Raw genomic sequence first — 14,673 nt, forward strand, 5'->3', positions numbered from 1 at the left:
CTTATCTTTAATAATAATATAATTGGTACTATCTTAAAGTAATTCAGTAAACCAAAATTGATATATTGATACGACAAAATGTAATAATACAATCAATTTTGTTAAATTTGTAATTAATCATTAATTAACTGTCCATAAAATAATAAATCTAATATAATTATCGTACTTGGCATAAAAAATTAAACTTCTAGAATCTTTTTTTAAACGAATATGCGTTTTCCAAAAAATAAAATGAAAATAAATAATTAAAAATCAACAAAATCAGTTATAACGTATTTTAAGACTTTCACATGTTTTTTACTGTATGTAGTGTTTTTGTGGGCTATTTATTGAGAAAACAACATTGAAGTTATTATTTTTAAATTTCTTGTAAAATTTCCTTTACTTGAGTTTTACTTTTATTATTCTAAGTTAATAGAAAAAAAAAGTTATGAGACATAGATCAGTTATTTCTATTAAATTTGACTCTTCGACTCAACTTAACAGGCCCGGGGGCACGGGTTAACCTTAACGGATCGGTCCCAAATTTTGCACAGCTCATTTTTTTGACCATTAAAAAAATTAAGGGGTAGCGTAAAAAAAAAGACATTCGATTTTTGAGGGCCACCCTAATATACACTGTTGTACACTAGCTATTATATATGTATATACAAGCTAAATTAATTATTGTATACTATGCATTTTATCTTAAAAATAATTATCATGTTATGTTAAAATATATACAATAAACTGAAAATCACTTAAAGTGCTGACGACAGCAACCTATGATGGAGGTAATTAAAAATAATATAAAAAAAGCTGATTTTCTAAGAGAGATTACTTCTACTTCTTCTTTTGAAACCCTAAATTCAATATAGAATTCAGGATTCTTTTGTCTAATTAATTTTTATCAAACTAACCGCGACCCCGTGTTGTCGTTTGTACACTTAAGACGATATTAAATATAGTCATTTTTGCGTCAAGACTTTATTTATTTATTTGAAAGAAACATTATAAATCCTTACGCAAACTATTTTTGAGGGCTACCCTAATAAACACGTATGTACTCATTATAATCTGAGAATTCAGTCAATAAAAACTTTTATTTAATTCAGTTAGTTTTTTTAAGCGAAAATATCATACTGGCCAATTCACTAATATTCAATTTATTTTATATTTACATAATATTTTTATGAAAATTTTTTTTTTTAATTAAACAAATACATTATTATACCATTAGAGTTGAAATTATTTTATTTATTTTTATATCTATGTAAAATATGACGCTAATTACAATTAAAATAGGGCGCAAAATATATTTTTTATAGGTAATAAAATGGCACAAATTACCATCTTCCGTATTTATCGATCGGACATTAAAAAATGTAATATGTATCTCTGTAATTGAATAAGTTATACTTATGTAATCATATATATTAGAAGTAGTGAAATTTTAGTATTGTTATTGCTATACATTTGTATTTTTTTCTATTTTCATTCAAAAATAGTGGAAAACTATTCACGAAATCATCAACCTTCTGACATCAATATTTTTTTTAAGTATAATTTTCAAACAATTTATAGTTTTATAATAAGAAATAATTACTTGTTACTAATATTATTTCAAATTAATAATCAATGATCTTTACTAACCACGAACTGTAACTCGGAAGTGTTTTTCAGACATGCCATATTCGTTGGAGACTCGACAAGTGTAATCATTACTTTCGTTAAAAGTGGCGTCATATATAACTAATCTATTTGTACCATTTATGACAAAAATATGATCTAGAAATTAATATTATAAAAAGTTGTATGTACAGTATATATTTTTCTTAATATTTCATTATTAAGACTAATTTTTATAATAAAAAAAATCCTATACCACTATGAGCCGGTATATATGTCCCTTTTAAAATCCATTCTACAAATGGTTCTGGTATTCCATGCCCCTTGCAATCAGTTGAAAAATCTTCACCTTCAAATATAACTATTGATTCATCGTTAGAACTTCCATCAATCATAGGTCTCTCTATAAATTTAACATAGTAAAAATTATATTTTGTTTGATTAAATTTTTTTGCACAACTGCCTAAATGGATAAATAATAAAAATTATAATACTAAATTTATTATAAAAAAAGTCAATCTTATACGGTTTAATTTTATTAATTTAAAAGCGAACAAATATAATTTTATTAAAACTATTGAAGCATTCATGACGTGTAATACTAATTAACAACTACAACTACTGCTTATCAATATTTACTTATAAAAATAATCAAAACGAACATTTTTTATAAAACTAGAGAATTTTAATAAAAATTAATTTAAATAGAAGTATAATTAGGTATAAGTTAAACCTAATTTCTTAATTTATTCAATGTAATATTATATATCAAATACATAACAATTTGTATATCTTAGATTGATTAATACAACATGCATAACTACCCACAACTTCGACGATAGTTGAACTATTTGAGCTACCAGCGATATTATTTGCATTACAATCGTAAGTACCAGAATGGTTTAAGGTAACATTAGATACAAGTAGTTCTATTTCTGAACTTTGGCTACAATTAAAAAAAATTAGTTTAAAAATCAATTAACTATGATATAATTAGTATTGCATACTTAAATTTCCAAAATTGAGAAGGTTCGTTTAGTACATTCCAAGCTACATTAAATGGAACTAAAGATTCTATGCGGCAAATAATTCGTAGTTCTTCACCTGCTACAACTAAAACCCTTTTAGGAGTAGTTATATATGGTTTTTCTAATGACAAAAATAAAAAAAACAATTTCAATTTTATCTTACATTATAATTATAAATTTACATAATAATTTAGATTTTACCAGGATCATCTGGTGTTATACTTGTTTTTGTTATTCGTTTAAAAAAATTTCCATTATTATTTTTTCCAAAAACCTAAAACAAAATTTAAGTAAAATATTCAACTTTTAAATAAAGAAATGTGATATTGACAATCCTTCAATATCAATTCGAAATTTATTATGTCATGCTCATTAAATTATAATATCAAGAGTCATCAAACGAATGTTTTCAAAAATTAAAATAACGTATATAAAATTAATTAATTAATTTTAAAAATAAAATATATTGAAATTATTTAATACAGAAATTATCTGAATTATAAAAAAAAGCATATAATATCTTGATTAAAACTTTTAGAGTTTGAGACACTTGATTTTAAATATGATTTTTTAAATTATTTAGTAAAACCAATGACAAGATTAGGCTATGACTACTTAAAAAATCCTATTAAAATATTTTATACATTTCAAAATTCTACAAGTATAACATTCTATACGACTATATTATGTTTCCCAATTGAAAACTAAAATACGATGCATGAAAAAAATGTGAGTTAACACTAAAAAACTTACTATACCTATAAATACAATCTATAATTTGTATATTAAATTATGTTATTTTTCTAAAAAGAATAAAAAATAAATCCATGTTTTTATTTAGTAACATAAAGCATTTTAAAAATTAAAGGAAAACCAATATCACCGTATAAGCCATTATACGCCCTTAGGGCTGTCCAGGGAGGCCACTGAATCCGGTAAGAGTACCCGGACACGTATACGTCATCTTCGTGAATAATTCCCCAAAATAACGCCATCAAGCCATTTCAATTTAAAAATAATTTTTGAAAATAGGACATTGTTAAATAACTTCACTGTTATTATCCAGTATATTAACATTATCCAGCACTGGATAATTTTTTAATGTTTTATTATATAATAAGATTTAAATTTTGCCCTCAAGATTTTAATTTTATTAAAAAACAAATCAGCCTAATAGCTCATCCGTTGTTAAAATATTATGATTATCGATAAAATATTCTCTTAGTATATTAACAGCATTATTATAATTTTTATTCACTTGAACATAAAAAGGATTATTGCCTGGCATAAATGGACCACATAATAACATATTTTTGCTGATGTTAAAAATAGGAAGTGTTGCAAATTTTCCATCGCTGCGTAAGTCTTTAATCTCACAAGATAAATACTTCTGGACATCCTCATATTTAACTAATATGTAATTGTTAGTACCTAGAAAATAAATGAAAATTAGTGTTTGTAAGATTTAACTAAATTTAATATAAGTTGAATATGAAGAGTAGAATTGAAGTATTTTTATTGTAATTATCAATGATATAGATGTCTAATTATTAATAGCGATACCAAATTAAATTACCTTTCAATGGTCTATGACTTGTATGAGTAATACTACCCGGCCTTGTAATAGCAAATCCGTAGTCAAAATTTTTTGTACTTGTTCCACAAACACGAATTGCGTGTGCCGATTTACTTGCCACAAAAATTGTCCACTCACCAGGCATTGGTTCCTAATGATTTTATTATTACTTAATTATGTATTGATAATAATATGTATATTTTATGTGAAATATTTAAAATAATTTATTTAAGAATGAACAGGATTAACTACTTCATAAATATTTACTCTAAATTATTTTATATAAAAATATTGTGATGTATTTTATTTAAAGCAGATTCTTAATTTAAGAACAACTATGAAATTTTTTTTTGCTTAGGTCTACATATCATTAGTGTTATCAAATACTTTTATTTAATCGTCATCAAATTCTATAAATTAACATTTATTTTATAAATAGATTGATAAATAAATTGATTTTATAGAATTATAAAGAAATTTTAATTACAATATTTATTAAAAACGATATATAACATAATAATTGAAAATTTGAAACTTTTTAAAAAAATTAGTTTTATCAACCATAATATGGTTATTAGAAACAAATATTATATTATAATATAACATATATTGTAAACACATATTTCGAATTTACAAAAACTAATTAATATGGTTTTTCAATATCACCGGCACACAAAAAAAAAAGTTATCTGTACTTTTGACCGGACCCACCTGCTAACATGTATTTCGACCCGCTGAATCCGAATTTGAAGTCCGTTTGGCCCGGTAACCCTCCATATTTGAGTAAAATACAAAAAACCCCAAAAAGGCAAAAATTTGCGAATAACTACAGTCACAGCGATAAAAAAAATTTTGTGGACCCGGATCAAGAATGATTTTTATGTATATCAATTTACTGAACTTTAATTAGCACGTTGTGTCGTCAAAATTTGAAAAAATAGCGAAAAAACCAAAAAATTGCAATAAATCATGAAAAATCGAAAAAGATAAAAAAAATTGTTTGGATTCAGATTGAATATGATTTTTATGTATTTTGTTCCACTGAATTTGAATCAGAAGTTTTCTTGACCCATTAACGTTTTAAAATTTTAAAAAAATCGGGAAAATTTCAGTTATAAATATAAGAAAAAATCTATTAAATACGATTTTTAATGACTTGACAAAGCAGAAAAAGTAAGCCCGTAGGCGTCGTCATCAAGCGACTGCAACTCTTAAGTAATGGGAAATTTAGCTACTAGAGAGTATACCATTGCAAGAAGCAATTCTCATCTTTGTAATAAAAGTCCTGATTCATTTTGTTACGTCTGTGGTGAGTTTCTCACAAGACAAGGCCTGCTTTCTCACCCTTATCAGACGCCGATACTGGGTTTCCTGTTCCCTGCATCGTAAAATACTAATCACTTGTACCTGCCATGACGGCACACCGTCGTTAATCCAGGGACTACCAGATGACTCTGTTGCCAACCGTCACAACGTTGAGGTGCCCTGGTTGGAGGTTCAAGAGATCATAAGGAATTTTTAATGGACTCTAATTCGAACTCTATTTCAGGATGCAAATTTTACAGGAAGAATAAACGAGACGATGAGAGAGATTCAAATTCAGTGCATAAAAATCATACTCATCTGAATCCAAACAATTTTTTTTATCTTTTTCGATTTTTCATGATTTATTGCAATTTTTTGGTTTTTTCGCTATTTTTTCAAATTTTGACGACACAACGTGCTAATTAAAGTTCAGTAAATTGATATACATAAAAATCATTCTTGATCCGGGTCCACAAAAATTTTTTCATCGCTGTGGCTGCAGTTTTTCGCAAATTTTTGCCTTTTTTGGGTTTTTTGTATTTTACTCAAATCTGGAGGGTTACCGGGCCAAACGGACTTCAATTCAGAATCAGCGGGTCGAAATACATGTCGGCAGGTGGGTCCGGTCAAAAGTACAGACAACTTTATTTTTTGTGTGTGCGCTGGTGTATTTGAAAAACATAAATACATTTTTCAAATTAACAACTTGAAATACTAAAAAATTAATTATTATTTTTCTCGTAATTGTATACTTACTATAACTGTAACAATCTTAACATTTGGCAAATCTAAATCAATCATTAAACCATCAGATTCATCCAATTTTTTACCCACTGGATTTATTACGTCCAAGTTTGGAGTCTGACCAGACACAGAAACTACTAAATTTTTTACTGAGTCATCAATATTGAGTTTATGTGGTGATGGTATTAATTGACTAATTGGTATATCTACCGACAGCATGTTTACGCGGTTAGTGTCCATTGATATTTTAACAAAATCTAAAACTTTTGAAACATCGTTTTTTTGAACATCAAATACATTACCCGATCCCATCGACGCAATGCTATGGTAACTACTATCCTCGGATAAACAATTGTCTCCCGTTTTTAAAACAATCACCTGTCCAATGAAAAATTATAAATGAAAATTATGCAGCTATTTATATTTATTTATATTATTTATAATATTAATTTATGCATAATGTAAATTGGTAATTATTGTTAACCAGAACTTTATTAACTTTGAGTAAAACTTTTAAAATCGTTTCTATTATAATGCAAGTTAAATTATTTTGGGTAAACATTTAATTACTTGAACTTGTTTTCTTTGAATGAGATCTAATGCTTCGGGCACTTTATCGAAGTCTTTCACTGACGCATCGGTAAATACATAAATGTAAGAATTAGGTCTGACGACTTTCAATGCTTCAATTACTCCTGTTACACCTTTTTCTGGACAGTCACCTCCTCCGGATACAACAATATTATTAATCTTATGCATAATTACAGAAGGAACAAAACTTTCTGATACAGGCCCTACAACTATAAATTATAAATATTTAAATATAAATTCAAATGATTTGAATAAGAACTTAACAGTTATTTGTTATATAAGTACCCGGGTCGTTAAAAGGAACAAACACAAAATGTCTAATATTAGAATCATTTCTTTTTAAAACGTAGCTCATTATATCTTCAGCATGAGATCTTAACTGATTGTAGTCATCATACATTGAACCCGTAGTATCGAACACAAATGCCATACTACTGAATATATCCTCTGATGATATTATTTTCGTGCCTTTTAATATTAAAATGTAATTTATGACTTGGAAAATCACTAAAAGCCAATGTCTTCCAGCCATAGTCTTAAACAAAAATTTATTCTTAGTGATATATTGTATGAAATTTGAAAATTATTTACAAAATTGTATACTACCAGAAACATTTTATTAATTACAGTTCAGCAGTGGTGCCGGAACCAGGGGAAAGGGGGGCAGATGTCTCCTTGGTCAAAATACGAAGAGGGCAAAAATATAACTATGCCCCCCCCTAATAAAATCTGACAAAAAAGAATTACAATGAATCTGGAAATTAATATAAAACTACCGTACTTAATTATTTAGCTATTCAAATTTTAGGATTAAAAAGTGTTAATGAATTTACCTAACTCAAGTTGAATATCAAAAACCGTAGCACAGTGTAGTCGTGGGACAAGTATAAATAATATTTAACAGTGATTAAAATCACTATCATAAAAAACGCTTCGATGCAAATCTGTAGATAGTGTTTAATTTTAAGAAATTTATGGATTATTCCTAAAGCAAAATGAACTCCTATTTTTTGTTCTACTTCAACTGCCATTTGTACATAGAAAATAGGTCATCAGTACAAATTTATTTTTTTTTGAACTTCTAGTACATCAAATTAGCTTCATTTTAATATATATTTAAAAGACGCAGATTTTCAAAAGTTAAGTTAAAAATATTCTACTTTTTATACAAATTTTCAAGTTTTCAAAGAATTTTTTCTTAACTTTAAAGAGATAAAATTATCAAAGTAAGTATAAATTTATATTTAACGTAAGTTAGATTCATGTAAATTTTATATTTATGGGGGAACTCATTACTATGGCAAACCCTTATAAGGTATTTTAAAATAAACAAAAAAAAAATAAAATTTGAACACAAAAATAGCATATTTTGTAACTACAATAGCTATTTGCACAAGACGTCGAAACAATTTTTTTTTTTAATTTAAAATACATTACATAAGCTTAAATTTGACATATGTTTTAAAAATGCAGTGTTTCCAGAACATTTTTGAAAGTTGAGTTTTGTAAAAAGTTGCTATTTTGAATCACCCACCCTCTGTGAGCAAGTAAAAGATCAGATTTTCAAAAATATTATATCAAATAAAAGGGAAATGCATAAGGTTTTAATATAAAAAAAAAATACTTTGGTTCGTTTATTAATCAATAAGTTATGGAAGTTTTAAGCACCAAAATAACATTGATTTTTTATACGATTTTTTACATTTCTGTTCAATTTTGACGGTCATTTGCACATAGAAGATTAAGTTACTACAAATATTATTCTCTTTTTGATTCACTACAAAAGGTNTTTGCACATAGAAGATTAAGTTACTACAAATATTATTCTCTTTTTGATTCACTACAAAAGGTGTCGGGACAAATTTTTTTTTTTTTAACTTATAGTACTTATTGTAAGCTTTAATTTAACATATATTTAAAGGACGCAGTATTTCTGGAACATTTGCAAAAATTTAGTTAAGAAAATTCTACTTTTTATAGGTATGTTTTAAGAACGCCACCCTGTATAAGGGGAAATTGCCCGATTTAAAAAAATAGTATGTTGAATGAAAGGAGTATTTATAATGTATTTAGAAAAAAAAAATTGTGTTGATCTATACATTATTCGAATAGTTAAAGTTGCAATTTAAAGTTGAAAATTTAAAATCGAACATTTTAACACAAAAATAGTATTTTTTTAACTACCGCAGCCGTTTGCGTGTAGAAGATAAGTCGTTGAAACAATTTTTTTTTTAATTTATGGTACGTATAATAGGCTTTAATTTCATTTATGTTTAAAAGACGCAGTATTCCCGGAATATTTTCAAAAGTTGAATTTAATTAAAAAATTGCTATTTTGAAACCCCTAATGTAGAAAGGTACAGGATGATATTTTCAAAAATATTCTATCAAATACAAGGTAAATGCATAAGGTTTCAATATAAAAAAAAAGTTATTTTGACTTGTTCATTTTCCAATAAGTTATGACAATTTAAAAAAAAAAGTAAAAATAATGTCGAAATTTACCGATTTTAAAAATTGTAATTTTTAGAGGATTTTCACCATTTACGGGGAACGAGAGAAAATTTTCCAATTTTTTAGGGTAATGTCTTCTACTAGATATAATTTATGAATAAATAAATGAACACATCATGGTAAAATTAATATGTTCTCAGCTTCGGATCGAAACTAATAATATGTATTATTAAGAGTAAAATTTATAAATTACCGAATTTTTTTATATGATCCACCAAAAAATAGCTTAAACCGTTTTTAGCTTAATAACAATCAAGGGGACCTAGTGTCAGTTATTAAATTTTGTAGAAAATAGATACGGCACCACTGCAGTTCAACAAAATTAATTAATATGAACTAATAATGTTATTAATTTATTTTATAATATTTTAGTATAACATTAATAAATACTCCATTCATATAAAGGATAACTTTTAGCTAACTTTAATTTAATTTTAGCTAATTTTAAGTAAAAACTTTTTGTACTTAAATATTAAAGGAAGTTATAGAGTATCTACAAGTTCAATAGCTTTATATTTTTACTTACTTGACTTTTATTCAAAATTAAAGGTTATTAAACCTCTTCGACCATCACTACAACTAAGTGTAATTCACAAAAAAAAAAAATGATGATATACCTCCAACTAGAACGTGCATACTGGTTACCACTGGCCTGAGAGAAAATGTTCTAATCAAATCTTTAGAACAATAAATCGATAGATTAAATAGATAAATATAGTAATCATTAAGGTCGATGAAATAAATATTGATCATCTCATAATAATTAATACTCAACTCAGTTCAAAGGTCATGTTTGTTTTGTACAAATATTTAGTTCTAAATAGATTATAAAAATAGTGTTTATATAACATTAAAAACACATATTTTTTAATATTTTTTCGATATTATGACATATTTTTATATTTCGTGTCTATCAGTCATTTAAAAAAATTAATTTTATGCCATATCACTAATGAATTCAAAATTTGTGTTCTAAAAAAAATAGAAGTTCAAAATTATAATGAATTCAGTTTATTTAAATTTAAAATTAAATTTCAGTCTCATAAAAAAAATTATTTATACCATGAACATTATTCAATCAACCTATCAAAATTATTGTTATATGAAATGATAAGAAAAATAATACTTTAGACAAGAATAGTAAAATAGGATATAAAGGGAGATTATTTCGTTAATTATGTTTAACACTTAAGTACAAATATTATAGATTCTATATATTATATTATAAGGTATTACAATACCTTAGAATATTCGAAGGTATTGTTAATACTATTTGAAGTTAGTTATGCACAACGAATTTTTACGATGTCTATAACTTGCAAAGTATTTTATATAATTTATAACGTGATTTTAAATTAGTTAAATTGTGTATCACATATATTCTTTTTAAGTAGTAAATAATTTTTAAATATTGAAACGTATTTTTACTATAAAGATTAGTACATTAAAAAGATCAAATATTTGTCTAAATAAGGTAGTTTAATACCACTAATTAACTTAATACGTTAATTACTAATAACAAGCATTTATTAAAAAATAACTTCAATTGAAATTAATCATTATATTGATAAAGTATATGCAACACATACAAAGTAGTTATTTAACAGGTTCGTGTATAGTTATATACACATTTATTAAGATAACTGTAAACTGTGCTTAAGAAATTGTAATTTGATAAAACTTGAACATATATAACATATATTTATTAATAACAAGAATAAACACTTTCGAAATTTTTTCCCATAATTAGAGTTGTTAAAATACGGTATTTTATTTTTTGTTGTATAATACACGTATAATACTGTATAAAACCTTGTGGAACCTTAAAATTAGAGAAAAAATAAACTTAAAAGAGATTATTTTTCATAAAACTCATTAAATAAATGAGTACTTACTGAAAAAGCCTTTAGCAAAATTGATACAAACAAAATGTTCAGAGAGTAATTAGTTAAAATACTGAACTAAGATATTTCTCTATCCTGAATTCCTATATAGAGGATGATTTAGTATTAACTAAGTACCAACTATAGCCAATTTGTAACCAGAAACCACCCATGATATTAAAGTTCTGAGAACTCTGCCCTTTTAAATAAGTATAAATACACAATTGGAATTGTACCACATTAAAAACTTAAAATTTTTAATAACATAATGAATAAAATAAAACTCACTTTTTATCAAAAAAAAAATTCTATCCTTTAAATAAACTACTAAAAAATTAATTGTAGCAACTTATAGTAATCTTAAAATCTATAATTGTATTAACATTTGTTACTATAAAAAAAATACCTTCTACCTTATCACTTATAAATTTTAGTATCACAGAGTCCTAAGAATTAATTTTTATAATTATTTAAATTAAATTTATAATTTTTATAAGTATTTTATAATTTAAATTTGTATATGCCATGACATCATCAAATAGTCCATCTGTTTCATTCCCGTTATCTGAAATGGAATCACATATACTTAAACCACCTTCCTATATTTTCATCATGAGAATTGAAATCAGTGAATTTATTATAATGTTGATCATCACAGTTACCATTTAAATTTTTAATATTTTTAACCTTCAAATCTTTTTCAATTTTTAAATTATGTTTAATGTACATTAGTTTAGATGCTCGATCATTTGTTAATCTGTTTCTTTGAGCTGTATAAACAAGACCATACGTTGAAAAACTGCATTCTGTCGATTCAGATGTGGGGGAGCATTCTAATATAGCAATTGCAATGATTGAAATTTTAACTCAAGAATAAATATCCTAGTTGTATTCCATCGCTACGAGTCTTTATACTATCCCAAACAAATGCCTAAGACCATAGCCCACTATTTGAACGATATTCAGCAAGTTCAGACATGATATCTGGAATATTGAGTTGCAAATGTTCTGCTAAGTTACATATAAATTCTACAGCATCAATACTTTCATTGTTCTTTAAAAAATCATCTTTGTGAAACATTTGTATTTTATTTTCTAATTTCTGTAATAATAAACACTCTTTCATTTTTATTACAGTTGAAATTTTGAATTTGTTCTTGAATAACATTTTGAATATTATTAAATGCTATTACAACTGTTGATACATTACATTTTTCAGTTTTTAAAATAGTAATCCAGTCTNTTGTTCTTGAATAACATTTTGAATATTATTAAATGCTATTACAACTGTTGATACATTACATTTTTCAGTTTTTAAAATAGTAAAAAATAGTTAAAATAGACAGCGGCTTTAAAAGACTGTAGACAGTCTCAACATGCACCCAAAATATTGTGTGGTCTAATATACTTTTGGTTGATTCTTTACTTAATACAATTTTGGCTTTGTCTGACATTGTTACCTGCTTTAGATATTGTTAATTTTTTAATAAGCTTTCCAAACTCATTGATTCTGATCCACAATGTGTGGCTATTAGTAATTTCAAAGATATAGGAGTGTTTTTCAAGTCTTTATCCTTCATTCCAACATTCTGGAAGTTTTTTAGCAATGAATTGATTAGTGAGAGTATTTAAAATGTTTAATTACACTTCTTGTTGAATTTTGTATTTCCTTAAATGTAGGGAGATTAACAATATCTCTACAAAGAAGATTTAGAATGTGACTAGCAGAACAAAAAAATGAAATTTGTGAAGAAGAATTGTTACTCATAAATACATCCCAAGCTTTTACCATATTTTTAGCATTATCAGAAACAACATAAATTACTTTTTCTGGTCCAACTTCATTCACAATCCTTTCAATTATTGATGCCATGTAAGTCCCTGTATGGTTATTGACTCTAGTTTCAATATTCTCATATACAACTGGCTAAGGTGTAGTTAAAAAATATTTAATATAGTTTCAGATCTGTAAAAAAAAAGGCAAACATTTCAATTAAATAAAAGGGCTTTCAGTAGAAAACAGGCCAATCCAATTTTTATACTTAACATTAAACTGAACAAAACTTAAAAAAGTGTAAAAAGTTGATTGAAAAAAGTATCAACACAAATAGTTAGTAATATATAGATATGTTGCCTATTTATTATTAAATTTTAACTATAAACTGATATAAATAGAGAGTACCACAAAAAATAATTTATAATTATATTACCTTATTGTATTTTTATAATAAATTGTACTACTATCAAAAAAATATTATTGTTAAAAATAATTTAACTACAAAATAAATATAAAATTTTTATCTAATATTTGTCCACCCATCTAATTGAATTGATATATAAGTAACAGATGAAATTTTATCAAGCACTTTTTTTTATATTAGTTTGTGTTTATCATTAAGTAGATTATTAGACAACTGGTATTGTGATAGTAATTGAAGGCATGGTCTTATTCTATTAAATGCTTCTTGAAAATATTCATTTTCTGTAAAACTTAGAGGTGTTCTTGTAGCATAATAAGCCCTCGCCAAAAGTTTCCAAATATCCATCTAAAATTAAAATCAAAATATTTAAAATGCATCAGTGCATAACACATCTGAAATAATAAAGCATTTTTTAAGTTGGAAAACATTGATTTTTCAATTTAGAAAACCATTCTAAATATAAAATTATTAGTTAAACTTTTGTAACAAATATTTGGAGACAAAATTTAATAGAATTAGCCAGGATTAATATTTTTCAAGTATATTAAAAAATGTTTCTATTATACTCATTTTAATGTTGTACAGTATTTATAAAAAATCAATTAAAGATTAACTAAAAGTATAAGAAAATTTTCTTTATGTAAGCTGGTAAGGTAATTTAAGATTTTAATTTGAATAAAAATAATTGCAGTTAAAGTAAAAGCCCATAATAAAAGCTATATCATTTATGTACCTAAATATATTATATATTATTGAAAATATGAGCTTTAATAACTACAAACTTGGCATTATTGATTTATTTTTTATTTTAATTTTAATGTAATTAGTTTTCATAATAATAAAAATAATTATATGAATTCAATAAATCAGCATTTAAGGTATTCTAGTAAGTACTAAACAATAGTTTTAAATTAATGGTATTTTCATTCAAATACTACAAATGTGTAAATTTATCAAATCAAAATGCAAAAAGAATTATTCAAACTGTTAATTTCGAAATTTGGAAATTAAAATATTTAAATTTTCATATCTAAATAATTATAACTAATAATATTGAACAAAATATTTTTAATAATATTTACCTGTTCTTCTTAACCAATATCTCTATCAATAAATAATCAATTTTCGTGGATTTTAATGAATTAGTAGATTTTAAATGTATGCATGATATAGATTCCAATAACTGCATTTCAAAATAATTACCATTCGAACTAACCAATGAT

At 25.1% G+C, this 14,673-nt stretch overlaps 2 protein-coding genes across 5 annotated transcripts in view; both read right to left on the bottom strand.

Annotated features, from left to right (window-relative positions):
• The window catches only part of LOC126899375 (leucine-rich repeats and immunoglobulin-like domains protein 2), a gene marked incomplete at its 5' end in the record, with an annotated part of 42,147 nt that overhangs the window by 4,194 nt on the left and 23,280 nt on the right, over nucleotides 1-14,673 (bottom strand). The gene's annotated exons all lie outside the window — the stretch shown is intronic.
• LOC126899350 (hemicentin-1-like) lies at nucleotides 1,628-10,174 on the bottom strand. Of its 4 annotated transcripts, none has more exons than XM_050674209.1 (12): nucleotides 9,893-10,174; nucleotides 7,459-7,581; nucleotides 7,138-7,387; nucleotides 6,832-7,061; nucleotides 6,274-6,639; nucleotides 4,213-4,363; nucleotides 3,895-4,067; nucleotides 2,838-2,910; nucleotides 2,616-2,757; nucleotides 2,433-2,554; nucleotides 1,865-2,011; nucleotides 1,628-1,767 (listed from the first exon to the last, which is right to left on the bottom strand). In XM_050674209.1, exons 2-12 carry the CDS (start codon nucleotides 7,465-7,467, stop codon nucleotides 1,628-1,630), a joined length of 1,803 nt encoding a protein of 600 aa, XP_050530166.1. In that variant the 5' UTR covers nucleotides 7,468-7,581; nucleotides 9,893-10,174. The 4 variants fall into 4 exon arrangements, with proteins under 4 accessions (XP_050530166.1, XP_050530165.1, XP_050530168.1 ...); XM_050674208.1 differs by having other exon boundaries at nucleotides 7,459-7,606; XM_050674211.1 differs by lacking the exon at nucleotides 9,893-10,174 and adding an exon at nucleotides 7,686-7,918 and having other exon boundaries at nucleotides 7,459-7,606.

This window comes from Daktulosphaira vitifoliae, unplaced genomic scaffold, assembly GCF_025091365.1.
Source record: "Daktulosphaira vitifoliae isolate Bord-2020 unplaced genomic scaffold, ASM2509136v1 Scaffold_2, whole genome shotgun sequence".
Taxonomy (NCBI): domain Eukaryota; kingdom Metazoa; phylum Arthropoda; class Insecta; order Hemiptera; family Phylloxeridae; genus Daktulosphaira; species Daktulosphaira vitifoliae.

What these genes read in the sequence shown, in the direction of transcription:
- LOC126899350 (XM_050674209.1), bottom strand. An exon ending in AACTATCGTCGAAGTTGTGG is followed by an intron (nt 2,012 to 2,432) that starts GTAGTTATGCAT and finishes TTAAATTTATAG; the next exon opens with AGAGACCTATGATTGATGGA. An exon ending in ATATATACCGGCTCATAGTG is followed by an intron (nt 1,768 to 1,864) that starts GTATAGGATTTT and finishes ATTAATTTCTAG; the next exon opens with ATCATATTTTTGTCATAAAT.